General features: G+C 40.2%; 1 protein-coding gene across 3 annotated transcripts; it reads left to right on the top strand.

Moving 5' to 3' along the window:
- The first annotated feature begins 2,644 nt into the window (after nt 1–2,644).
- On the top strand, nt 2,645–22,470 carry MKNK1 (MAPK interacting serine/threonine kinase 1). 3 transcript variants are annotated; one of them, XM_067301197.1, is made up of 12 exons: nt 2,645–2,746; nt 6,285–6,383; nt 7,071–7,168; nt 8,610–8,689; nt 10,121–10,194; nt 13,669–13,773; nt 16,456–16,511; nt 17,104–17,199; nt 18,157–18,351; nt 18,965–19,129; nt 19,766–19,806; nt 20,655–22,470. In XM_067301197.1, the coding sequence occupies exons 2-12, from the start codon at nt 6,287–6,289 to the stop codon at nt 20,881–20,883; spliced, it is 1,236 nt and encodes a 411-aa protein (XP_067157298.1). In that variant the 5' UTR covers nt 2,645–2,746; nt 6,285–6,286; the 3' UTR covers nt 20,884–22,470. The 3 variants fall into 3 exon arrangements, with proteins under 3 accessions (XP_067157298.1, XP_013800070.1, XP_013800069.2); XM_013944616.2 differs by having other exon boundaries at nt 19,763–19,806; XM_013944615.2 differs by lacking the exon at nt 2,645–2,746 and having other exon boundaries at nt 6,269–6,383; nt 19,763–19,806.
- Nucleotides 22,471–24,792: the final 2,322 nt, after the last annotated feature.

The raw sequence follows: 24,792 nt of genomic DNA, 5'->3' as shown, positions 1-24,792 counted from the left end.
TTTTCAGTGCTCTAACCAGGGTGTATGCCTTGTTGTCCCAGGCATGGCTTACCATTTATGTTTGTTTGCTAGCCTGGTGAAATATAACATCCTATTATGTCGTCTTATTCATGCAGCTGCCTCGGAGACATTTCCACTTTATTCTAGACCAAGAAATTGAAAAAATTACAATATATTTTTAAGCCACCTCCAGTCTTGCTTGTTATCCTTGCTATTAACTCATAGCAGGGTCAACTCACTTGTTTTGTTTGCCTTTGTATCTAGTGGGAAGGGTAACTTTTCTGTTATTCTGAATGACAACTGATGTGTTTAAAGAAATGCATGTGTATCTGTAAACATAGATCTCAGCAGAACTGCTGTCTAAAGTATGTGTGCTAAAATATGCTATTTTCTCCCAACAGGAGGGGGAAGTGAAGGGAATGCTCAATGCTCTCCACTGTATTAATGTTCTCCCTGTTTCCCCAGTAGTAATCACAGTGAAGTAATAAATTGGGGTGGGAATCTATTTGAAGTAACTCTGTGTTATACTGCAAAGTGAGATCCACCCATTGCTGGAGGGTCTGACTCAGAGCCCTCAGAAACCCCTTGCTTAATTTGCAAGGGAAGTGGCTAGCTGAGAGTGCAAAGTGTTAGAATCTGCAACTTGCGTACACAGAAAAAATAGGGTGGCTCCAGTCTTCTAAAAGTATGACAGAAGGGAATCAAAAAGAGAAGTACAGATGGAAGGAAAAAGGTTGCTGTAACCTTTGTATTCTATAGAGTGAAGGATTTTAGAAGGATAGTGTCAGCTATTATAATGTGTAGGTGTTCCAGTGATGCCTTTGAGAAGGCAAAATTGAGAATTTTTCTCAAACTTGCTCTTTCATGAAATCGGGTCACCCAGGCTTCCTATGGGCTTCTGGTTGTTCATTTAAAATGTTAATGCTCTTGCATCTTACTGGGAATATGTCTGAATGTTTTTAACTTCCTCCTTCTCCATGCATAATTCAGATTGAGAAATAATACTAGAAATTTTCTTGTAGAGAGGATAAGAAGTTAGCTTTTACAACTAAGAATGTATTATGGCAAGTTACTGTAAAAATGAATGACCTGTAAGAATGCTCACTTAAGAAAGAATATTCATTTCAAATTTTAATGCCGTACAGAACAAGAGTGTTAAAATAATCAGCCTCTGGATTTGACACAGGACTATCCTAAAGAATTGGGCATTTTTCCTCTTCAAACTGGTGTATCTCTTGACCTGCAATGTTGTAAACACAATTAATCACTGTGCAGTCACTTTTACACCAGTTGCTTTGATTTTTTTTTTTTTTTTTTTTGGTGCACTTCCTGCAGCTAGCAGATCTCAGCAAGATTGGCACCTGCTGAGTGACTCCTGTTTCATTATGAGCCACATCTTTATAATTCAAAGTGCTACTTGAAGAAGGGAGGGTCCAAGGATGTTGTGAGCACCTGAGTTAGGAGGAAGCTGAGGCTGAAGTCTCTTTTCATTTTGTTTTTTTGTCCAAAGCTCTGGATGTCTGAAACTTTGAAGTGGCTTAACTTTTTCAGAGTTTTGAGGACACGCATTTCCGTTTGAAGTCTGAGAGTCACGGGTATGTCATAATTGTGGAATCTAGGGACTTATTCATGCCAGTTTCATTGAATCTGTCTGTAGCTGGTCGGATACGTAAACACTGGCTTTGAAAATAAGTGTAAATCAAATGAGAGAAGTTGGATGCTCTTCAGAACGTGCACACTAGTCTGTTGTTGCTCAGTTAGTCAAAAATAGTGTTTTCAAATCTCAGAGAAGCCTCACCAGAGATAGTAGGCTTTTACTCAGTCTGAATAAAAAAATCTTTGCTTTTGCAGTATCTGTGGGACAGTAATGTTTCTGTAGTTGCACTTGTTTAGGTACCACATTGGTGATCTGAAATGTCTTGTGCTGACACATCGGCTGTGAGCTTGTTTCTTCTGTCAAGTTCAGGGTTGTGGCTATTCTCTGTGAATCCACAAAGGTTTTATTTGAGAGTCACGATTCTCCTTTTCTAGTTGTAACAGCTGGTCTTATGTGAACATCACTGTTAATTGCCACTTGCTAGGAGGGAATTCAGTGCTGGTAGTACCTGTTCTCAGTAGAAAATTTCCAGCTGTGGAGAGTGCTTACTCATGCTCCTGGTCTGTCTGAGCTTGTTCAGCTGCCATCAAGACCAGTTTCAGGATATGTTTTAACTTGGTCATCACAGACTGTTCTGACGGTAGCTGTAGTGCTCGGTATCTTGATAGCTAATTGATCTAGGGTAGGAGTGTGATTCCCCTTGTCCATGAAGAGTAATTCCTAAACTCATTATGATTTTCCAGTGTTACAACAATTAGAACTAATAAACACCAGAAATCCCTCTTTTGTTTTTGCAAGAATGTAAGGAGGGGGGCAGCTCTTCAGCGGAAATGAATGGAGCTCCGGAAAACTTGCTGTCTTCTGCCTTCTGTATTTCTGGGTTATAAAATCTTTAATGCGGGGCCATGCTCTTGCTGTGTGTTCACATGAAGCCCAGTACAACAGGTTCTTCCAACCTCTTGAGACTCTGGGCAGTAGCCTAATCTATATAACAACATTTATACGATTTCTGAACGTAATTTTTTTTTTGGTTACTTTTCAGTTACAGAACAGCCCTGCTAAGGCAAGATCCAATTTTGAAGGAGATAGTAGTACTCAAAATCTCTGTTTAAACTGCCTTCTTCCACTGAATTCAAACATACGGACAAGGTATCTGCTTCTTAATAGAAAAAGGCATCTGTACTGTGTTCTCCAAGTGCTCCCCAGATATGTTCATGCTTATGTATTTTTTTTAAAGATGTCCCTGTTTTCATTTGGGAAAGCACATTCAAATGAAAGGGGCTTGCTTTTGGATAGCTGATTTTGGCATTTTTGTGTGCAGAGTGTTAGAAAGCAAGATGAAAGGGGATTTTTTAAGATTGGGATGCAGTGAAACTTGTGGTAATTGTTCTTGTTCACTTTTCAGTATTTGTGAGTCTTCTTTTTAAGTGCTGTTGTTCATCCTTTTGAAAATAGATGTAGAGGCCACAATAGCAGTAAGGAAAGGCTTCTGTCTGTAACTATCACCATCCTACACAAGGCTCTGAATAATGTGCATATTCAATATTGCTTCATCACTGAATTAAAATGATAATAAAATGCAGGACTCCAACAAGGCTGCAGTTAAAACAGAAACTTGCTCCCTTTTGCTTGCACTGTGGACTTTACTGGGTTATGTTATCCTGTGGGCAATAATCCTCACCTGTTAGAGAAGGACAGACCAGAACTTGAACTTTTCCTTGTTTCTTCAGACTGCTAGGCAGACAGTAGTCCCTTAGAAAAACAATCTGACCCTATCATGGTTGAGAGGGATTTAAGAAGTGCTCTTTATCAAAGGTTTGACTATCTGCTGCAAATAATGCTCACTAAACAACGTGGTGTTGTACTCCCACCTCTCTGTACTCCAGCCAGACTAGACTGCAAGGTGGGTGGACAAGCTGGTTTGGTGGAAGCAGGGGTTCGACAGTTCGAGCTGTGTTGTATAATGACCTTTAAATGACAGAGCTGAATGTTTCTCTTGGACCTGATGTGTCCATGGGCCATTTCCCTCTGGAGCAGTTCATCCTGTCTCTGAGCTTTCCATCTGGCAGGGTGAGTTTCCTGAGAGCCCGCAGTGTCTGTGTCACCCCAGGTGGTACTGCAGCATGCGAGACACCTCAGCATTGCAGGGATGGTTGAGGGTCACTGTCTTTGAGTGTCAACAGAAACTCTTTGGCATACCACTGTCTTGGTTTATATGGTCATAAAAATCAAGCATTTCTTTGAAAGCTTGAAGAGTAACTCATCAAGGAGGTAGAGCCTCTAAAGCATTTGGCTGGACTAAAGGCATTTTCTTGTAATTCCCATTGTTAATTAAGCTTGATACTGGTTCATTATAACAAAATGAATAATGAGAATGAAGCTGTGATACCTTTAAAGGAAAAGCTCTTGACAGAGAAGTGAACGACACAATGACATGAAATGGCAGACCAGAAGAATAATAAAAAGTTAATATAGCAAACATTTCATGCCTGATAGCAAATTTGTTCTAGACTAGGTTGGAAACATTAGCTTTTCAGTAATTTGGTTTCTGTATGCATGACTAGTGAACTTCCTGGTTTCAAGGAAGCAGTTCTCTGTAATTTAGGAATTGGCTCAGACTAAAAGGAATTGAAATAACGTAGTGAACTATGAAACACCAGATTGTAAATATCATGGCCAACTGGTAGAGTGCAGGAGATGATTGTGAAGAAATATGTCAACTGTGCTAAGACGCAGGATTCATTTCCTGTCTTTTTGCATAATTTTTATCCTCCGTTACAAACCCTGAATCTGTAATACTTGAAATGCCATAGAACCTGTCTAGGTATGACTTGTTGACTTGCAGAAGCTCAGGTCATTAAAATAACTTGGTTAACACCTCCTGGAAATTAAGCACCTTCTTCAAGCAGAGTAGCTCTCTCTAAATAGCTCTATGTTTGTTGTTCTGATCCCCATCTCTGAATAACTTCTAACGCAGATTAGATTGAACTCAGGGAGATTTGGAACTTGCTGTCAAAGGCTAGCCTTCTCTTTATGTTAAAATTCAAAACTGTATGGGTGTAAGTTTGAGTTAGAAAGAAGCTGTTGCTTCAGAAGTTGGTGAAATGTATGCCTGTATATTTCTCAGTGTATTTTAGAAGTCACTTGTGTCTTCCATCGTGATGATATCTTAACGCGTTCTCCTTAAGATTTGAAAATGATGATTTACTATACTCTTGAATAGATGATTGTGGCTTTGAGTGATGCATTTTTAAGTGTTTCGGTGAGCTGTTAAAGTGAAATGGCGTTCAAAATAGCACTTGTCTCAAAATTTAAGACAACTTGTGAGTTGTAAGTGACACTCATAATAGCTATTACTGACAGATATTGACAAGAAAAATACTTTTTCCTCATCTTTTTGTATTTTATGTATTGTTAGGTTGCTGTGTAATATTTTCTCTCTGAGCTTCTCCTGTGTTTTAAGAACACTTTAGAAACAGTGAAAGGCAGAAAAATGTTTAAAAGTTTAAAAACACACAACAAACCAACAACCCTCCCCAGCAATTTGAAAAGGCCCTTTGTTAAAAGAGGATTGCTAGAAAACTTTTTGGTTTTTTAGGGCTTGCTCTTTTTCACTGCCAGTATTTTCATAATTTTACTATCCCGAGGAATTTACTTTTTTCTGTAGTACCAGATCTTTAAATGTGAATTTATTTGGAAATTCCACTGCTGTAAAATATCTTTACAGTGCTTTGCTACAGCCTTAAAGACTTGAGCCAAAGTTTTTAACTGTTAGAGCCAACTTGGCAGGGTGTGACTGGACTTAAAGAAGTGTTCATGTGAGTAGAGTGTGGAATCATTTAACCTTTTCAGAAATATGCTAGCTGTATGAAGTAGCCTGTGGCAGAGGAGTATATGCCTTTTAGTTAGGCCTTCCCGAAGAATAAGTGCCTGTTTTTCTTTTTCTGCCATATTAGCTTGCTTCAGTGAGCTGTTACCTCTGACTAAGGTCTTTTAACATCTGCAGGTGTGTAATGCAGAAAAAAATACGTAAAGGCCACAAGCACTGCTTGTTTTAGAGCATAATTTATCCACTGATCTGCAGTTTAGGAAGGGGCATCATGGTTCTGTGAGGAATGTTTTGCTGGCCTGTTGGAGGTATAAACTGACCTAGATTGCTCCTCTGACCTGTTAAATCTTGTGTTTGCTTTGTCTTGCTGTGTTGTTGGAGAATTCCCATTCCACGCTTTCCTTTTGGTTTGGGAGCTCACTTTCTTAAGCAGAGTGACTTGAAAATATTTCTAAAATAGCAGCATGGCTCTACACTTAGCGCCTTTGTGAGGGCTGAAAATCCTGTCTTGCTTCTGCACACGTTTTGTGTTGATGGGAGCTCATGGTGATTGTTGGCAGAGTTACTCCCATGCTTTGGCTTAGTGTGCCGTGTGAGGAAGAGTCATGATAAGCACATAGTTATTTTCTTCTGTTTTTACACTTGTTTATCAAACCTCCCCTGCTTTTTAATTAGCACTCAAATTGTCTTTTTAAGCCTCCTCTGATTTTGGGGGGGGAGAGATGGCAGCCTGTGATGAAGAGCAGCAGAAAATCTTTGGGATAGCTTAAGAACATAAACACACAAGCCTGTGTTCGTTTTCTCTTAAGTAAAGCAATTGATTGTGCGTTAAAGGCACCTTTATGTTCTTCCACACAGAGATGGTCAGCAGTCAGCCTGTTCCCATAGCAGACAGTGGGAAAAAGAAAAAGAAAAAAAGAACCAGAGCCACAGATCATGTCCCTGGAAAGTTTGAAGGTTGGTGGCAATTTTCAGTCTCAATTATAATGCTCTGATTTCTTTCTGCTGTTCTCAGTTTTCTTAACCAAACATTACTCTTTGGCCAACATCATAATTTAACGGTTTTATATTTCATAATCCCCTGTGTTTTAGTCTTCTTCCTCTTTTCCTTCAGTGGGACTAAACTCATCAGTATAAAACTTCTTAGTGGGGAAGTAGCATTTTCAGGTAGATTGCGAATCAAGATGGTAGCTAAGTTTAAACCTTAACACTTCAATTATACTTACAAAATCTACTTGCAGAGAGTGTTTTATGGTAGGCATTTTTTGATCAAGGAGAAATGAAATGTTTTCTGTGTGAGAAAATCAGTCCTGGGTTTTAAATGAGGACAGGCAAGGTGGATGAGATTCTAGCAATCACTGAGGTATAAAATGCTTGCTGTATGAACAAATTGTATTTTTGCTGCTGGGATGAAATCTACTTTAAATTTGCTTAGAACTTGGGGGGAAAGGTGAAATATGAGACATAATTAAAGCTGATGCATCCACTCTAATAGTGCATAAATCTGTTTCCCGTCTTCATTACCAAGGGAGTTTTTTCAGTTGCTGTCATATGAGGGATGCTTATCAGATAAATAGCTTGTCTTGATGTTATTCAGTGAAATACTTTGGCTAATGTGTCTTTTGTGCTGGATTTCTTTGGCAGACTTGTACAAGCTGACTGCTGAGCTCCTTGGTGAGGGAGCATATGCCAAAGTTCAGGGTGCTGTCAGCCTCCAAACTGGGAAAGAATATGCAGTAAAAGTAAGTATAAAATAAGAGCAGTGTCACTTCCGTCTGTAACGTGTCTTCTCCCCTCTCGTATCTCAATGAAAATCTGAAAACCTATAATGGAGTGGGTAATAGTGAGAGCTTTTAGAAAATTCTTGATGCTTGAAATGAGCCTGCATTATAACCATTGATAGATCTGTCATCCTAAGTATCGTGCCTCCAGAGTGGACTGGGATAGCAGCCAAAGATGGAATTCACAAATGGTAAATGACAGTGTGGTGGCTAGATCTCAGGGCTTGCTTTCCTTTCGTGTCCTGACTGGAGTGTAGTCCTAGCAGTTTTTATCTTCCCTTATGAAAGAAAAGGAAGAGGCATTATCTACAGTGGCCTACCAAATAATACCAGCTTTTGAGAAAGCTGCTCAGGGCTCAGAGAGCACCAGTTACTGCCACCAGTTCATGGAAAGCTGTCTTTTGTTTTTTGGTAGAGTTGAATCTTCTGCAATACCATTATATTGAGTGGTAGTCCCCAATTAATTATAAGCACAAATAGTAGTAATAGGAAGCTTTATGCTTGTTTCTGTTGCAAAAACTACAGGCACAAAGTTAAAAAGCTTAAAAACTTTGATCCTATGGATGCTGAAATTTTGTATATTCTTTGTGAAATTTTTGAATTTGGAAGTCTAGAATGAAGAAATAGCTGCTTTATGTATTAGGCGTGTTCAAGTACCAAGTCCCATTTAGTATTTTGAATGGTTGCCTGTTCTTTATGGGTGAACTGTGGCTGTAAAAATGAGAAATTGATGCTGAATATAGATGGTAGTGTTTGCAGTGATGTCATGCTTTCAGTTCACATAGATGTCATTTAAGGTCAGCCTCTGTGGACGTCCCTTGTCCTTGCCCTCTTTCAGTTTGAGGAGTGCGTGAAGGAAGGTGACTTCTGATGGCAGTGCAGAAGGGCAGTGAGATTCCCTGTGTGTCATTTTTAATAGGTTGTGTTCTAGTATTGGATTTCCATGAGGTTTGCACTGTGAACCAGACTCTCATTTTGTGGTGGATTTGGTACTATTTTCTTAAATGCTTACAGTGACTAATCTCTTCTTTTTTGACCATTAGATGTTTGATATGACTCAAATTTATTTTTTATAAGAACTCAAAAGGATTTCCTCTTCTGTATCTCACGGTTAAAATGACACAGGAAAAGCCCTGTGGTAACTGGTCGGCAACTGTGGTAACATGTGGGTTTGGTTCCTTTCTTCTCTTCCTTTCCTCGCTTCTGTTGTACTTTGAATGCCTTCCAGAGAGCTGCTGACACCATAGATAATTGACAGATGAGAAATTAAACGAACAAAGGTGGAGTTTTTCTCTACAGTGGGCATGCCTGAGATTCAAGCTCTAGATCATAGTTATCCAAAGCCAGAGCCATGCGCACAGTTCCTGCAGTAATTTTTCAAATATGAACTCTCTTTCCACAGATCATTGAAAAAAATGCTGGGCACAGTCGGAGTCGGGTTTTTCGGGAAATAGAAACTCTGTACCAGTGTCAGGGTAACAAGTAAGTATAAGTTCTCATGTTTATTTAACTACCTTGTTTTTTGAAGCCTCTTTCTGACTAGATTAGGACCTTTGCAGTAGTCGTCTTAACACCAGTTGAAATTTAGACTTGTGACCCATTCAGAACAGGATTTTCTTCTTGTATCTGTGAAATTTAAGGAAATGCTTCTAAATCAAAAGTGACATAACTCAAATAGCAGCCAGATCAGTGTAGCCCAAATGTCTTCAGTTATGTACAGATTTCAACCAAATGAGTAGTTAACATTTTGAGATTCACCCCTGTGATTTCACTGTCAGCAAAAACTGACCAGATTACCAGTTACTGATGAAAGGGACAGTCTTGCTCTTCCTTTCCTTCCTGTGTGATCTGCCCTCCTCTTTGTGTAAGGCTTCCTGCTTTTGTGCTGTATCTCTTACATCAGCCAAAAACTAATTTAGTTCTCGTTTGGATGAGTGTGCTGAATTCACACAGCCACAGGATGAAGCAACTTGAAAGCTGCCACTTGTGGCTGAGAAGGGGGAGTAACCTATGCTGTTAGTGGCAGCGTGCTCTGTGATGAATTTGAGATGGTTCTGAAACCATACTTCAGATGTTTCTGTTGATGTGTAGTTGTAGAATATATCCTACAGCTCTATCTGTAGTACAGTTGTGCATCTCATATTGAGCATTTGTTACAAATCTTCAGTACAATACTTAAGCTTGGTTTTAAATTGTCTTTATTTACCAAACTCATGGGCTTAAGTTGTACTACAGAGAAGCGGATAGCTTTGTTCTGTGTGTGGTTAAGAGTATATTGTCATCCAGTACATAACTGATTTAAAAACTCAAGCTCTTGTGACCACATGCAGAATTTAGCTTTTGTGTTTATTATAAGGATAGAAAGGTCTGACTTCTGTGTTTGACATTGTTGTGACAACTGGCAGTGTTTGTATTGTGCTGCAAACACTGAAGACTGTGTCTAAACAGGGTTTAGTCTAAAAATGGTAACTAATGTGCTGATCCTAAAGTTCTGTTGACAGGTGTCTGTCTTCTCCAAGCCCTGTGTGTTTTGTCTTGTGACTTCCAGGCAGAAAGAATGTCAATTTAATTTTTTTTTTGTTCTTGCCCTCAGCACAAGTTCACTCTTCCAAATTATTAAATACAATGTATTATCAGTTATCTTCCTGTCAATTGAACAGTAGCAGAACCCTTTCGCAATCCTACCTGCTGGGGGTTTTGGTGTTTGGCCTCTTTCTACTGCTTAAGTTTCAGTGTGAGTTGAAAATGTTTTTTAATGCCATAGGCAACCAAAGCAACTTCTTTAATTAGCATTTTTATTTTGGGTTATTTCTGGCACTTTTTAATTATCCACAGTGAAACTGTTCATTGCTCTGCTTACACTGTGTACTTGTTTCATCTACTCTCCCCCCCGCCCCCTTTTCTTTTTTAAAGGAACATTTTGGAGTTAATAGAATTTTTTGAAGATGACACAAGATACTACCTTGTCTTTGAGAAGCTGCGAGGAGGTACCGTACAGTAACTGTCACTTTGTTCATTGAGTTATCTCGGTCCTGCTTTGTGTCACTGTTTTAAAGTAGAAAATGAAGAGCTTAGATATTTTTATGGCAAAGAAGCAAATAAGTAGTTTATGAAGCTTGAAAATATGGTTATTCTTGTGAGTTACCATGTTTATGAAAAGAAAACAGCATATTGATGGGTCCGGTCATGCATTTGTAACCTCTTTTTATACCTAAGCAATGACAATCTCAACTCTACTAAGATGGAAGTTTTGGATTATATTAGTTAGTAGCACCTTAGAGGAAGGGAGTTACAATATGGCAGGTATTATGCCTGCCCTTAGTACAGCATCTAGATATTGTGGCAGCATCTTCCCTCAAAGTACGGTTGGCTTAGTTTTCTTGAAACTCATAGGGCAGCTATTGCAAAAAGAGATCTTGCTCCTGCCTCAGATTGCTCTAATTGTAAAGCAGTCTGCTCGTGGCTGTTTGAGGGCCAGCAGAGTGAACGTGTGTGGTCACTGGTCTGCAGCATTTAACGCTCACGTGGAGAATGAGAAGACTGTATTATGCACGTTGTGGGCTTTCTCACCCTTGTCTGCATTGGGTATAGTTACAGCATTTGTTAGTTTCTGTTGTGCCAAACCGTGAGTATGACCCACCCTCCAAACAAAACCAGAGTTTCTCAAGGTATGTACTTCTGTCCTCAGAACACCATCTATTTTCACTGTCTAATAAGGTTTTCAATAGCAAACCATATATGTGAGAAACACAAATTCTTCCAGTATAGGTGAAACAAAGGAGAACTTCTTAAGAAGAGAAGGATACTGGTTTTCTTGAGTGATTAGAAGCTTTTGTTTATCTTCTCTTACAATTACTGCATTGTTTCACTGTGGTTTCCTCTAATGCTATTGCTTTTCCTTAATGCTCAGACTTCTCTGATAAATTAGCCTGCTTGCACTGTATTGTAGTCCTCCTAGGACTATAATAGTGGTAGATAGGGATGAATCTGCATTTTTTTCTTTTCTCCTTTCCATGTCCTTCCCCAGTAGTTAACCCTCTTTGAGTGTAGCAGTGTGGTTGTCAGTATACCTGTGTGGATAAGAATGCCATACTTTCTTCCCCTTTTTGGCTACTGTTTTTACAGTTTTCATCTTGGATTGAGGGACTAAGGCTAGTTTTCTCTCTGACAGTGTCAACATTTGAAGTGTTAGGTGTGTGGGTTTGACTGATTCTCAAAGAAATAATGGGAGCTACAGGTCAGGCAAGCTTCTGATGTGCTACAGATTCTGGTGTTGATATAAGCAGTGTGGCTGGCACAAGTGAGAACATTCATCTTGAATGCAAGCCTTACTTTAATAACTCCGGTCTCAAAGATGGATTGTTAGCTAGAATGCTGGGTCATAACTTGGACTTTCCATTTTCACTTTGCCTTCCTGTAGCTGTGGTAACTGAAGGAGCCCTGCTCTCATTTTAGCTGTGATATGTCCACCATGACTTGCAGAAGCCATTTAATAACTTTGCCTGACAGCATTTCATTACTGGAAGTGTTAAAATCCAGCTTGTTTTAGTGAACTTGCATGATTTAGGAGTCCCCTACTGTTTTTTTTCTCCCAAGTACGTTTTGGGAGATGCTATGTGATTCTTTCTTTCTGATGAATACTGAAGAGGTGGTAAAAACTATGGCAAGAGTGCCCTGTTGCTTTGTAGGATTCCTCTACATTGGGTTGAATATAAAGTATGTAGAGCATGTTTTCATTGATACTGATAAAATTCTTATCTGAGACAGTTTAGGACATCAGCTCTGTTTGGAAAGGTGATCTGAAATAAACCTTCAAAACCTTGGTGTAGCTTGCTGAGTGAAATGAGTACTTCAGGTGGCTCAGACTTGTTTCCTGTAAAGTCTGGGAGCTTTTCCACAGGGATGGAAACATCCAAGAAATGTTGTTATTTTCTAAAGGTGTAAAGAACAACTCTACCAGGAAAACCCTTTGAACTCTGTGCCTGTAGGAAATCTGTAGCAAACTAGAAAGTGTTGTTATCAGCAAGGAAAAACTTGTATATTTGAAATCTGATAAACTGGTCCAAAGTGGCCCTCCTCCAGCCATCTGAAACAGTATTGCAAAGCATATGTGAACAGTCTGTTTATCCACCTTTCTTCTTTATGACTGTCCCTCCTGGTGAAGATCTTTCCCTTTTCCTGTTTCAACTGTTGCTGTGGAAGAGTGGCAGCAGCACTGATGGTATAAGATCAGAGTAGAGGATGGGAGGTTTCCTTGCACATCTAGAACTCAAGAATAAAGATGAAATCATCAGAGGCATAAAATGCTTACTATTGGGGGCTAATTGCAAATGGCAGTTACTACTTGGATTCCTCTGAGTGATTGCTCTAATAAATGTACCTTTCTGCATAAGAAGACAGAGGACAGGAGTAAGGTTATTCAGTGGGGCTGGATCTCTGTGGACAATTTTTTTTTAATTCTTTTTCTAATGTTTTGAGAAGAGTGATAGAGTTAACTTAGGATAAGGAATCAAATCTCCCTTCATCCTTCCTTAAAGGTATACCAGTCTGCCTGTAAGGTATCAGTCCTTCAGTGTGTTTGTATTTGAATGTCTTGTCAGACCCCAGGCAAATTCTGCCTGAGCCTCACCTTGATGTGAGTGGGAATTGTAGTATGCATTTAAAGCTAGAGCTCTTTGTTTTGTTTTTTTGTTTTGATGGTATTGAAACAAAAAATGCGCATATTGACTTCCGGTGCAGGTTTTCAATTGGCACGTTACACAAAATGAGATATGGTTCATTCAGCTGCACAGCAGGCATGGCATTCTGTGATCTGGAGGAGGCTGGTTGTTGCTGAAGTGCTATGTCCATCCTTAGATGAGGTTTAAATTTTACTAGTAGTACTAGCAAGTCTGTTTTTTGCAGTGCGTGGAATTACAGGCATGTCGGTAGTCAGATGCTGGGGCAGTATTAAGTGATTGCCTTAAATGCTTTACTTAAGCTAGAAGGCTATGATTTGTTTGAAAATTATGTACTACTGTGCTTATGTATTGAGGCTGCTCATTTGTACCTTATTCTTTGTCATTCCCCTGTTCAGTCCACAGAAGTTGCATGCTGTGAAAGACTTAGAATCATTTTTCATGTTTTATGTGGTTTCATGATACTTGGTACTAGTCCTTCATTATTTTCTGAAAGTTAGTTTTATGTAAGAACATGAATTGTGAAGCTTCCATTTCTGCCATGTGAATGTTAATAAGATTAGGACAGAGTTTTAGTTACAGATGACTTTTCTAAGCAACTTCTCTTTGGCCCTGCTCACACTTAATTCAGTTCTCCCATTACTACAAACTGGTACTGGCTTTTGTGTGTTTATCTCTGCATGGACAGAGCCTTTTCTCAGCTCAGGCAGCATTTATATTAAAGGTTATATAAATATATTTCTATTTAATATTAGGGTTTTTGTTCACCTGCTACTATTACAGGTTCAATCTTGGCCCATATACAAAAGCGGAAGCAATTTAATGAACGAGAAGCAAGCAAAGTGGTGAGAGATATTGCCTCTGCTCTGGATTTTCTTCATACAAAAGGTAAGAGAAGGCTCTCTCCATTTCTACTAGTTGATACTGTGTGTTTAAGATATGAAGCCTATTTTATTTGTAAGTAGTTGGAAGTCAGCCTTAATTTTGCTAGCATTTCTATTTCCAGCAAAGCCAGATGACTGATCCAGTCTCTTTTTGTAATACTTTTTGGATAATAATGTGGTAGCCTTAATAATCAGCTGTGTTAAGATAATGTAGCCTTTTGGGAAAATAATAGTTAAATCGGCAGCCAGGAGGAATTAACATTGGGGTTGAGTCTGTTTGCTTGTTCTTGTTACCTAAGCTACCGTGTAAAGGTTACTCAAATGGGAGCTGATTTTTTTCCTTTTAATTTCCTCCTCTTTCAGATCTACAGAGATTCTCTTCTGTATTTACCCAGAATTTCTGCTAGTTACAAGACCTCTTTGTTTGCAGGAGCTTCTGCCCTCCAGTCTCAGGGCCCCAATGTTGAGTCAGAGACCTACAAGTGAACCCTAGTACTTGCATGGAGGTGTCCTCATTTCATTAGGGATCTTCTCAGGTTTAAAAACAATTCTATTTGTGGAAAGTCCTTTTACTTTAAAATGTATTCCTGCTCCTTTTCCTGCTTGGGAGCACTCTTGTCCTATTTCAAAACATCTGTGTGTGTTTCAGTCATTCTGGAGTATGCGTGAGTGCAAAATGTGATAGATACCTTTAAAACCTTTCCTATGTCATGATTATCTGGTTCTGCATAGATGAAGCAGTGTTAGCTAATATGTGCTTTCATTTTGTTACAGTGACTGTTCTGAATAGAATGGCATGTAATTGGAGGCTATGTTTATTACTGGTTCTTTTTTTTTAATGATAATGAGCTTATTCTCTGCAGTCATCATTTTGCTATTCAGATTTGCCAGGTTTTACAGATGGTCAGCAGATATAGGTTTGAGTATTGGCCCCACATTGATAAAATGTTTAATTGTAGACTTTACTTTTAAGTCACAGGACTGCTTGTGTCCTTGTGGAGTGGGAGTTAGAGTATTTGTACCTTGATAGAATGAGCCTGTTAAAAAAGAAAATCATAACAATGCATAAGGAATAAATAAAGTGGTAAAGCTGAGGATTCTTGTCATTTGCTGTGACTATGATTTCAAAAGTAATTTGGATGTGGAAGCAAAGTTAATTTGGATTAAGATTTTGGTAACCTTAATAGCCTGGTTATGTGTGACTTACAGCTTCAGGCCTGCAGAGACTGTATTCTGAATACCTGTGTTTAGAAGAGTTTGACTTTGAGTTATGGGGAGAGCAAGGAACAGGAAGCTGTGGAGAAATACATATTCAGTGTGTTAGGCTGTGCTAGGTTGCTTAATAGTTGGAAGTCTCAGGAACACGGTTCAAGCAACCTTCACATCTACTCAGCTAATATCTTTCTCTAGTGATCTCTCAACCTTTAGTTTTAATTCCCCTGTCCCCAAACAAAAGGGGAGTGATTCATTTAAATGGCTTCAGAGCAGCAATCCGGCTTCTTTCTTGTCATTTGCTGTGAATTGTTACACTGGGGACATTGCTGCAGAATCAGCCGCAGCAGCATCCCCTTTGATTTCTTGTTCTCTTTATGGTTCTTCTGTGTGACATTAAAATAATTAGTAAGTTGCATACAGAACATTAAAGTAAACAGGAAATTAAAGCAGTTTTATTGAGCAGCTTAACAGTGGTAGTGCTATAGCTAGATGCTTTCAAAAATAAGAAGTTGAATGAGGACAACTAATTCTTTTGCCAGTGGTAGTTTAAAACTCAGCTAGATGGTAATACTGCCTTACACCGACTTGGGATATGTGTACTTTATTGCTAATAATCCACTGGAGGAGTGTTTAAAGGGAGTTGTTTTCTCAGCACTGTGTGACTGCAAAATGAAATAAAATGTTATATAATTGGGCATTTGAATTCAAGCTATAGTGTGTATAACTGAAAAAAAGAAGGAAAAAGAAAAAAAAGCTGTTGTTTCACATTACAAGTCCAGAGACAGCTGTTGGGAGGTTTGTCAAGCTTGCTGTAAATGTTGTCATGGACCATCTTGATGGATTCCTTTATCGTGTTTCCCCTCTATATTGTTTATGCATGGAAAACTGCATCATTGTGAAACCGCATCTCAAACCAAGCCCTTTAATTTTTCTTTTGTTTCAGCAGAGAGCACACAGCAATATCTCACTGTTAAAGGGATGATATTTCCATCTGAGGACTTGTGTTTTTCTTTGGGGGAGGGTGGCTCAAGTATTGTCTGTACTGGAAGGAGTTCAGCAAAGTACCAATCAATCTCTCTGGAAAGAAGGACCTTTACTGCAGAAAGAACACAAAAATTCTTTGGCTAAATTGAGTACACAAGTAACCTTCCCTATGGGTCGGTCATCTCAGTAAGCTGCTTTTAATTAACACAATTAATTTGGGGTAAGCTAAACAGTTCCAGTGTTTGTAGGTTCTTCTTTACTTGACTGACTTTCCTGTACATTTAAGGATGATAAAAGCCTAGTAGGATGCAGCAGTGATATCTTATAAATACACATTGCAAGTCAGTTACTTGCCCTATCATTAGGCAGGCTTTGTATAGCAAACTCAGGCATAGAATATTTCCCAGGTCACGTTCAAATAAAGGGAAGTAACGTGCAATAAAACAGAAAAGAATCTTCTCTAGTGAACATTTTTCCTCTTGTTTAGGTATTGCTCACAGAGACCTGAAGCCTGAAAACATCCTGTGTGAATCTCCAGAAAAGGTGCTACTCTGTTCTCTTAACCTTCTGAAGTGTATTTTTTAGCCTGGTTTCCAAAGACAGTCCTCACACGCTCTCAGTTCTCTTCTTGAAAACTCGTGAACCCACTGGCCACCTTCAGCTAAATTTAACAGAACTGAAGCCTAGGTGAGACTAAATTCTTCTGTGAGCTGTAAGAATGTAAGCATCTGACTAGGAGATAAAAAGCCAACTTTCTAAGAGAGGTCAAGGCAATTACAACTTAGCACCTCATCTGTTCTGATGCAGTTCCCAGATGGAGAGGCAACGTTTACAGTCCAGCCGATCACCTCATGTATGGTTCCCAAGTTGTCCTGGTGTGTCCTGGCACTTGTCGAGGCAAATAGATAATTAATACAGAAGGCTCAGATGCTGGGGACATGGGAGCAACTGGAGCAGAGGAGGAACATGCAAGGAGTGGAACATACCTGTAGGAGATTGCATTTCACTAGTCCTACTGTCCTACTGCTCACAGAATAACTTGTGTTCTGTCTTGGGGTTTTCCACATGGTGCTCTGATATATATTGCATTAATACCTGTTCTCTGGACCTCTTAATATTTTGTCCTTGTTTTCAGGTATCACCAGTAAAAATATGTGACTTTGATCTTGGTAGTGGGGTGAAGCTGAACAGTGCGTGTACTCCAATAACTACTCCAGAATTAACTACGCCGGTAAGAGACCTATTGTGACTCTGTGCTTTTTCTCTTCTACTGTAAAATAATTTTTTCAAATCTCCAGAGGACAGCTTTCAAGCGGCTTACTTGCATCCACACTCAATAGTGGATAGATCATTTTAAGCAGGTGTGCTGTCTTGGTTTCCCTGTTGTAGAACGAATATACAAAGACACAGGAATTCACAATGTTAATTCTCCTATTGACCAGAAAGTAATACATTGATCCTGTTGGTCTCTTAGCCTGTCAAATAAGGAAGCTTTGTGGTTTTTCTTCTCCTTAGGGACTGAGTTTGAACCTGTTTTGTGTCCATTTCCCCATATTTGGGTTTTATAGCTAAGACCTGAGGACTACAGGGAAATGCAAGCTCTGTAATCAGTGTGTGGCTTTATAATTCCATATTAATTTGTGAAACTACAGTGCTGTGCTTCTAGCATTACTGTGAAAGAAAAATCTGACAATTTCGCAGAAGTGTGTTTTCTAAAAATCGCTTCCCTTGCTATACTTGTTTACTTTCTGAAAAACTTGATAACTAGTGGATAAAGTTTAAAAAACTGAAATATATAAGTATTTTGACCCTGTATATAGGATCATAGATTCATATGGAACAGCTTACCGTTCTGCTGAAGAACAGTAGGAACTCTTTCCCCTTCTCTAAGGCCTCTGTAGGCCTCACTCCTGAAATGTGTAGCTAACTATTTTCTTGTGCAGTAGGCTCACAAAATGTTTCAAAGCTCTTGGCAGCTCCATTTAACTACTGAGGGTTGTGACAGTTGTGATCTGGCTTAACAAAGTAAGGCCTCCAGTCAAAGCCAGTGTTAAACTTCAGTAGTCCCTGATGCCCAGTTGTGCTCTTCAGACTGCGTAGCCTACTGTTAGCAGAGAGCAGAATGATAAAAATCTTGAGTCTTGATTCAACCCTTCCTTTGTAAACTTGCTTGAATTTGGTCTCCTAGTGTGGGTCTGCAGAATACATGGCACCCGAAGTGGTTGAAGTCTTCACAGAGGAGGCCACGTTCTATGATAAGCGCTGTGATCTTTGGAGCCTGGGAGTGATTCTGTACATCATGCTCAGTGGTTACCCCCCTTTTGTGGGCAACTGTGGCACGGAGTGTGGCTGGGACAGAGGAGAAGTCTGCAGAGTTTGCCAGGTGAATGCACAACCTGGGTGTACTTGGGAGTGTGTACTTCACCCTGTGAACTTAGGGTGTGTGAAACTTGCTGTAAAGCCAGCCATGAGGAGTTGTGTGTGTAACCCAGCTAGTTATCTGGGAAAACAAGCTGTCAGTGAGAAGTGAGGGTGGTGATGTAAAGTTGTTTGATGATGATATCCCTTTTTAGTTTAAGATTTGTCAAAAACCTCTTTCTCCTCTAAATGTGGGAGCTTTTCCCTGAATGCTGTTCTGTGATTCTTGATCTGGTTTATGGTAATCACCACAATTCCTTAGTTAAAAGCTCAGCACTTGGAGAGTCTCCATGCAGGGCCTGAATTTATTCTTTCTAAGAACAGGGCATGTTGGTAGAGAGAGGGGTGGTGTCAGCAGAGGATTTATCATATCTGTCTTAGGATGCACTGAATTGCTCAGTGGGGCTGCCTGTCACTCTCCACTGACTCCATGAGGAGACTGGATGGTTTCAGCTGTCACGTTAGATGGCTAAAATTGGGTGAGAGGGATTCCATCTGAAAAGGTCTAGATCTGTCTGACATGGAGAAGTCTTCTGGTTGCATTCTAGTTGCTATTTAAAGAATTTTTCTTTCACTAGAACAAGCTCTTTGAGAGCATTCAGGAAGGCAAGTACGAGTTTCCTGACAAGGACTGGTCACATATATCCTCTGATGCCAAAGATCTCATCTCAAAGTTGCTGGTTCGTGATGCCAAAGAACGTCTTAGTGCTGCTCAGGTTTTGCAACATTCATGGGTTCAAGGAGTATGTATTCCGCTTTATTTTTTAAGTTATTCTTCTGAGTCATTAAAAAAAGCTGCTCCCTCTCTCTAAACATTTAGGAGATATATTGTGTATTTCAATGCTCTTATCTTGATTAATTAAGTGATATCCAGTGGCTTCATTCTTAATGAAACTGTGTGTGGTAAATATTTTGGAAGAATCCATCAAGCTTTAAGTATTTTATTGTTGCATTACTGGTTTGTGCATTTAAATAGCTTTCTTGTGGATACCAAGCACTGCAGTACACAAATTATTATGTTACTGTTTAATACAGTCATGTAGAATGCTTGTAGTTTCGGCGTTAAAAGAACAGCAGCGTGATCTGTTTTAGTTCCTAGTTTAGGCAAGCATAGATGGACTCTCTGGAGAGCTTTTCAAGCTCTGATTTTGTACTTGCAAACTGCTGCAATGCTGTGGTTATCTTCTTGTGGAGGGGAAGGAGGGTTTCAGAAACGTGTCAACAGTGATTTGTAAACCAAGGGTGGAGTAGTGTGTATGCAGTATCCATCAGTTGTGAAGATTTGGGGGAGTCACCTGTTTTTTGTAACTGTCTCTTGAGAAAGCTTGGTCCTCAGCTACTACTGTGTAACTAACTGTCTTAACTGCCTCTTCTAGCAGGCTCCTGAAAGGGGATTACCTACACCGCAAGTTCTTCAAAGGTAATCTTTTAAAACGTCTGTAAACTCAGCCACAAACTGTTACCAAAGGAATGGGGGAAGAGATGAAACGTAACAAATCAGGGGGTAAGATCCCTGGGAGAGGAACTTCATAAATATGACTGCAGTAATTTTGTTAAGAACATTAGAAATACTAAAGCTCTGTGATTTTCCCCCCTCCACCTCCCCTTATGATCTAATCTTGCTTGTTTGTGAGAAAGGCATTGGAGAGGATTCCTGTGGTGTCGTGCTAATCTTAGACTGGAAATGATGATGGTTTTGGCAGTTGGCTGCCCAGGAGGGGAAAAAAGGCATAAAGGCATGTGTTATCTAAAGAGACTGCATTCTGATGGGTGAATAATCATCATGCACACAGACTCGCATCAGAATCCCATTGAAGTTGGTGGTAATCACAGTATCAATTTAAATGCGAGTAGGGCAAGCTTCATTTAAAGTGATTTGATGGCAGATTCTGTATGCCGGAGGGCCTGAGTCATACATCTCTGGTTCTATTTCCATTGCTGCCACTGGTGATTCCAGGTTCTTCCTCCCCTCCGCAATGCATTTCGCTAAGATGTGCAATTATTAATGGGATTGCAGTTCTCTGAAGTAAGACAGGATTGCTCCACACTCCCACCCCTTTAACATGTACAAACTGCAGCATGGCATCTCAGGTGGCTTGCCCGGGTTTACACGGGGAGTCCTTGGCAGAAGGAGGAATAGAACTGTGGTTGTTTCCAAAATCCCAGAGTACCTTTGTTGTGTATTGCTGGTTGTCGCATTGAAGAGAGATGCAAATATTAAGTGACTTCGCATGTGTGTTGTAACTGCTTTCTTCTTTTCCCTTAAAGGAACAGCAGCACAAAAGACCTGACGCTTTTTGCTGCTGAGGCTATAGCCCTTAATCGCCAGTTGTCTCAGCATGAGAATGAGCTCAACGCAGAGCAGGAGAACATTGCCCATGCTGTGTGTTCCATGAAGCTTTCTCCTCCTTCCAAGTCCCGCCTTGCCAAGCGCAGAGCAATGACACAGGCCACCAAAAATGGTGACTTCCAGCCAGTTTCCCATAAAGCCTTTTAAACTTCTTTCATGCTATGGATTGGCAAGATCGGCCTGTTTTCTTGTTTGGATTTTCAGCACCGATCAAAGCTTCTCTGCTTCTGACTCTTGATTAGAAGCTTGCTCTTATGAAGCATCTCATAACTTTAAGGGGATAACTTTTTATGGGAATGTTTTTTGCCTGTCAGATTTGGTGCATTAAGATAATGTAACTGATCTTTTTAAACTAGAGAAGATGTGTTTGCTGCTGAGTTATCTGAGGTGGTAAATCACTGAGCTTTCCTTTTTTTCTTCTTAAAAGAGCACACTTTAAAATGCAAACTTGAAAACATCGGAAAAAATGCTTTTCTTGCTTTGCCTGGCAAAGTGTCAAGGCTCCCTACCTATGACTGCTCTCCTTGATGGTAAATCTTTCAAGGTGCTGCTGCTAGTGTCAGTAGCAGGGACTGTTTCCAACCAACAGTGCCCTTCTCTCTTCTTTCTGTAGACTCAGGAAACAGTGATGATGACTGGGTGAACCTCTGTCGCCATTGCCTTCATCGGGCTTAAATTGCATGTGGATGATACTGTAAAGGTGCAAACATTTCTCAGGCTTGTAGAGATGGAGGGAACTGGGTTGCTTGCTTTTTTTTTTCCCCTCTCTCCTGTGGATGGTTTGTATGTCAGCATGTAGGACAAAAGCTGGAGGAAGGTATTTTTTCTTTATTTAACATCTTTTTGTTCTTTTAAGTAGAACATGTGCCATATCTCAGGTTTTTGTCCAGTGTGTCCCCTTCTCTTACAGTTACATTCTTAAATCTGATACCGCAGTATAACAGATGAGTTTCAGTATCCATTTTTTCCATATTAACGCTATCCTCAGTTATACGTTCCTGCCTTGAAACTCATATCACTCAAGTTCTTCTGTATGCATTATCTGGAGTTCTTAATGTGAATGGATAGGCTTCAGTGAATTTTGGTGTGTGAATAATTTAGGATTTCCAAATGCAAAGGTACATTTGTGAATAAATGGTGCTGCATCTGTGGTATTCTGCCTCCTGCAGTGATCAGGCCAGATAGCTAGAATTCAGATTGCAGTTTTAGTACTGTGATACACTGGAGCTCAGGAGTAATTTGAAAAGGTACTGTCTGAAAGGCTGAAGATTTTTGGATGACCAGAGTGAGGTGTCTGTGAAAAAGGATGTAGGTGTTGAGCACTTTCTGAAATGTAAGCTGTGAAAGTTGGGCCACTAAGGTGCCCAACATGATGCACCTTAAACCTGCCAGCCATTTCTGAAGACCTTTGCCAGGACATGGTGTGCAAGGTGGGGAGAGGGAGGAGGCCTCCAAATACCAGCACAAACCCTCCCAAGCAGCATGAGAAGGAATAAAGTAGCTGATCCAACAAGCAGTTGGAAATTGAGCAGTCAAAGCTGAATGTCTTTGCATGGCCTATTCAGAGCGGTTTTACAGTGTCTTTTAGCAGTGTGCATACGAATATTTTTATACAACATGCTGTATTTTGTGATTAATATTACAGTTCTTATTTAAAGTATTTTATACATTGTGCCAGTGAACAGATTATGAAATGTATTTGCCTTTGTTTTTATTAAAATATTTTAAGTTATAGAGTTAATGTGTTCAATAATTCTGTGTGTTTTTTGTTCTTGATTTTGGGTGACTTTGAAAAATCAGGAAATACTTGCTTCTCTCTGTGACACTGGATTTAAGGCACGCTCTGAAAACTAAGCATACCTTCCTCTTCTATGGCTGTATTCCTTTATCAGTGTCTGGAGCTCTGGTAATTCAATCTCTCTCAAAGTAAGATTAAGATATGACTGCACAGAGAAGACTGGAAGGGATCCTGTGATCCTTTTTGACCCTCATGAGAGGTCATTTAACCACATTTCATGTTCTTCCCTTTGATTTGTGAATGAAGCAAAAATCCTGCGGCTTGTCCAGGAGCGGTGGTGCACCACAGAATATTCCACTCAGAGCCCTGAAGACTCCAGAGCTTCACATGCCAACAGTAGTGTGAAACGGGGCCATTAACGGTGCAGCTTCCCCAGAGATGGGGTTGGATGGATTTGGTTAACTCTGACTGGTCCTTTGTGGACTTCTCTCTGCAGCTGCTGCTCACTAGTGGGAGAGAGAGGCCCAGAGAGCAAGTTAGTGGAACAATGACTGAAGTCACTGTCTCTGTGTTCTTGGGTGCCCCGTTCTGGACAGCCAGCCCTTTCTTCTCTCTCTTCAAAACCCAGCATAGAAAGTGAATCTAATGCATGTGTCTGAGCACAATGAGGAGGAAGCTGGCTTGCTGCCCAGACTTGCTTTCCCTTTATAAAAGAGGGCTTGGGAAGAGAGGATAAAACATCCAAAAGACTGTTCAGGGACATTCATGCCATTTATCTTGGTCTAGAGGAGTTACTCTCTGGAGATTCCTGCATTTCTGGCTGTGTGGGGAACATAAGATCTGAGTTACACTGTTCCATGGTGAGCAAGTACCACTCTGGGCTTGAAGCCTGCTCCTGTACGAGGGGAGTGCCTCAGCTGTTGGATGTGTACAGGCCAAAGGAGTTCTAGGCAGTGGCGTGTAAAATGGAGGAAGTGTCCAGCAGGACTTGCACTAAAGGGTTAAACTTTTCCTGGTGGTTGCCACGAGGCCCTTGAATGGATGGATCACAGCTCTATCTGGCTCTTGTGCTCTCAGCTGCCTTGTGCTGCTGGCAGCATCCACATGTGACCTGTATTACAGCATCCTTGCTCTCCACTGCTATGTACTTGCAAACTCATCTGTTGGGGACTTGAAACTAAGATGTCAGGCTTTTTACTGAACAGCTAAAACCTGAACATGCTTTTCCTTCTGCAAGGCAGTCTGGCAGAAAGGAAAGGCAAGCAGCTGGTAGCAGGAGGGTTTCAGACTGTCCAACAGTATATGCCAGAGCTGTATAATGTTAGGAACTGAGAAAACATCCCCAAGCAGGGAAGTAGCCTTGATTTAAGCCAATTGTTCCAGTTGGGTGTAGATTACTTTGACTGCCTTGCAGACTATTTTAAAGTTTCTTCAGATGTTTATGGCTAAGTGTTAAAAGGGTGTGGATTGGGGAAGGGTGTTTTGTCTGAGAAGTAGTTGGTACAGCACTTCCCTTGCGCCCTGTGAGGCTCCCCTCTGGAATAATCAGGTCAGTTGTTCTCTGAAAAATGCTATCATCTTTAGTTCCTTTTCTAAGGAAGTCTGAACAGAGCAGGGATCCCAATCCAGATTTTTAGGCCTTTTATTTGTATTCACCTTCACTTCAAAGGAAACTTTCTCACCGTATTTGGATCAAGTGCTTTTGTTTGAACTGTGCTTTGGAACCACCTGCTTCTTGCTTCTTGTTTCTTCTTCCACATGATAAGAGATGTAGCGGTGAGGAAAGGAGGCCTGATTACAGTAAGCGATGTCAAGGGCTGATTTTTGAATAATATAGACCTTGGGTCTGTCTTTGCCTCAAAATGAGAAGCCGAATTTAGCTGATGGCCCAACGCACTCGCATTACAGGTGCCTCTTTCCCATTTCATCTTTATCAATTAGAACTCTTTATGCTTTGTCCTTGGAGTTGTGTAATTTGGTAGGCTTCATGACGCTTTTTCATGTCAGAGGGGAAATGGTACTTGTTATATGTTTCTAAGTGGAAGTCACAAATTCAGATACTGAATGATCTGTTCTTTTGAAGTATTGGGTTTGCTATTGTCACCTTAACTTCTTGTGTTTAGGTAGCCTATAGAACATAACTCCTTTTCATCACTGAATTACACCACTTCCCTTTCAAAAGAGGCTGAATGTCTGCATCACATTATTTCAGTTACTGGTGATAAAATAGGGTAGGAAGCTTTTGTGGGCTCCCTGGCTTAAGAAAAATGAAAGGGGCTACAGAGAACTTTTTTTGGGGGGGTGGAGGAATGGGGCAG

The sequence above is a fragment of the Apteryx mantelli genome, chromosome 8 (assembly GCF_036417845.1).
Source record: "Apteryx mantelli isolate bAptMan1 chromosome 8, bAptMan1.hap1, whole genome shotgun sequence".
NCBI lineage: Eukaryota > Metazoa > Chordata > Aves > Apterygiformes > Apterygidae > Apteryx > Apteryx mantelli.
Note: the sequence above shows the minus strand (reverse complement) of the source record. Positions and strands in the feature narration are given on the sequence as shown.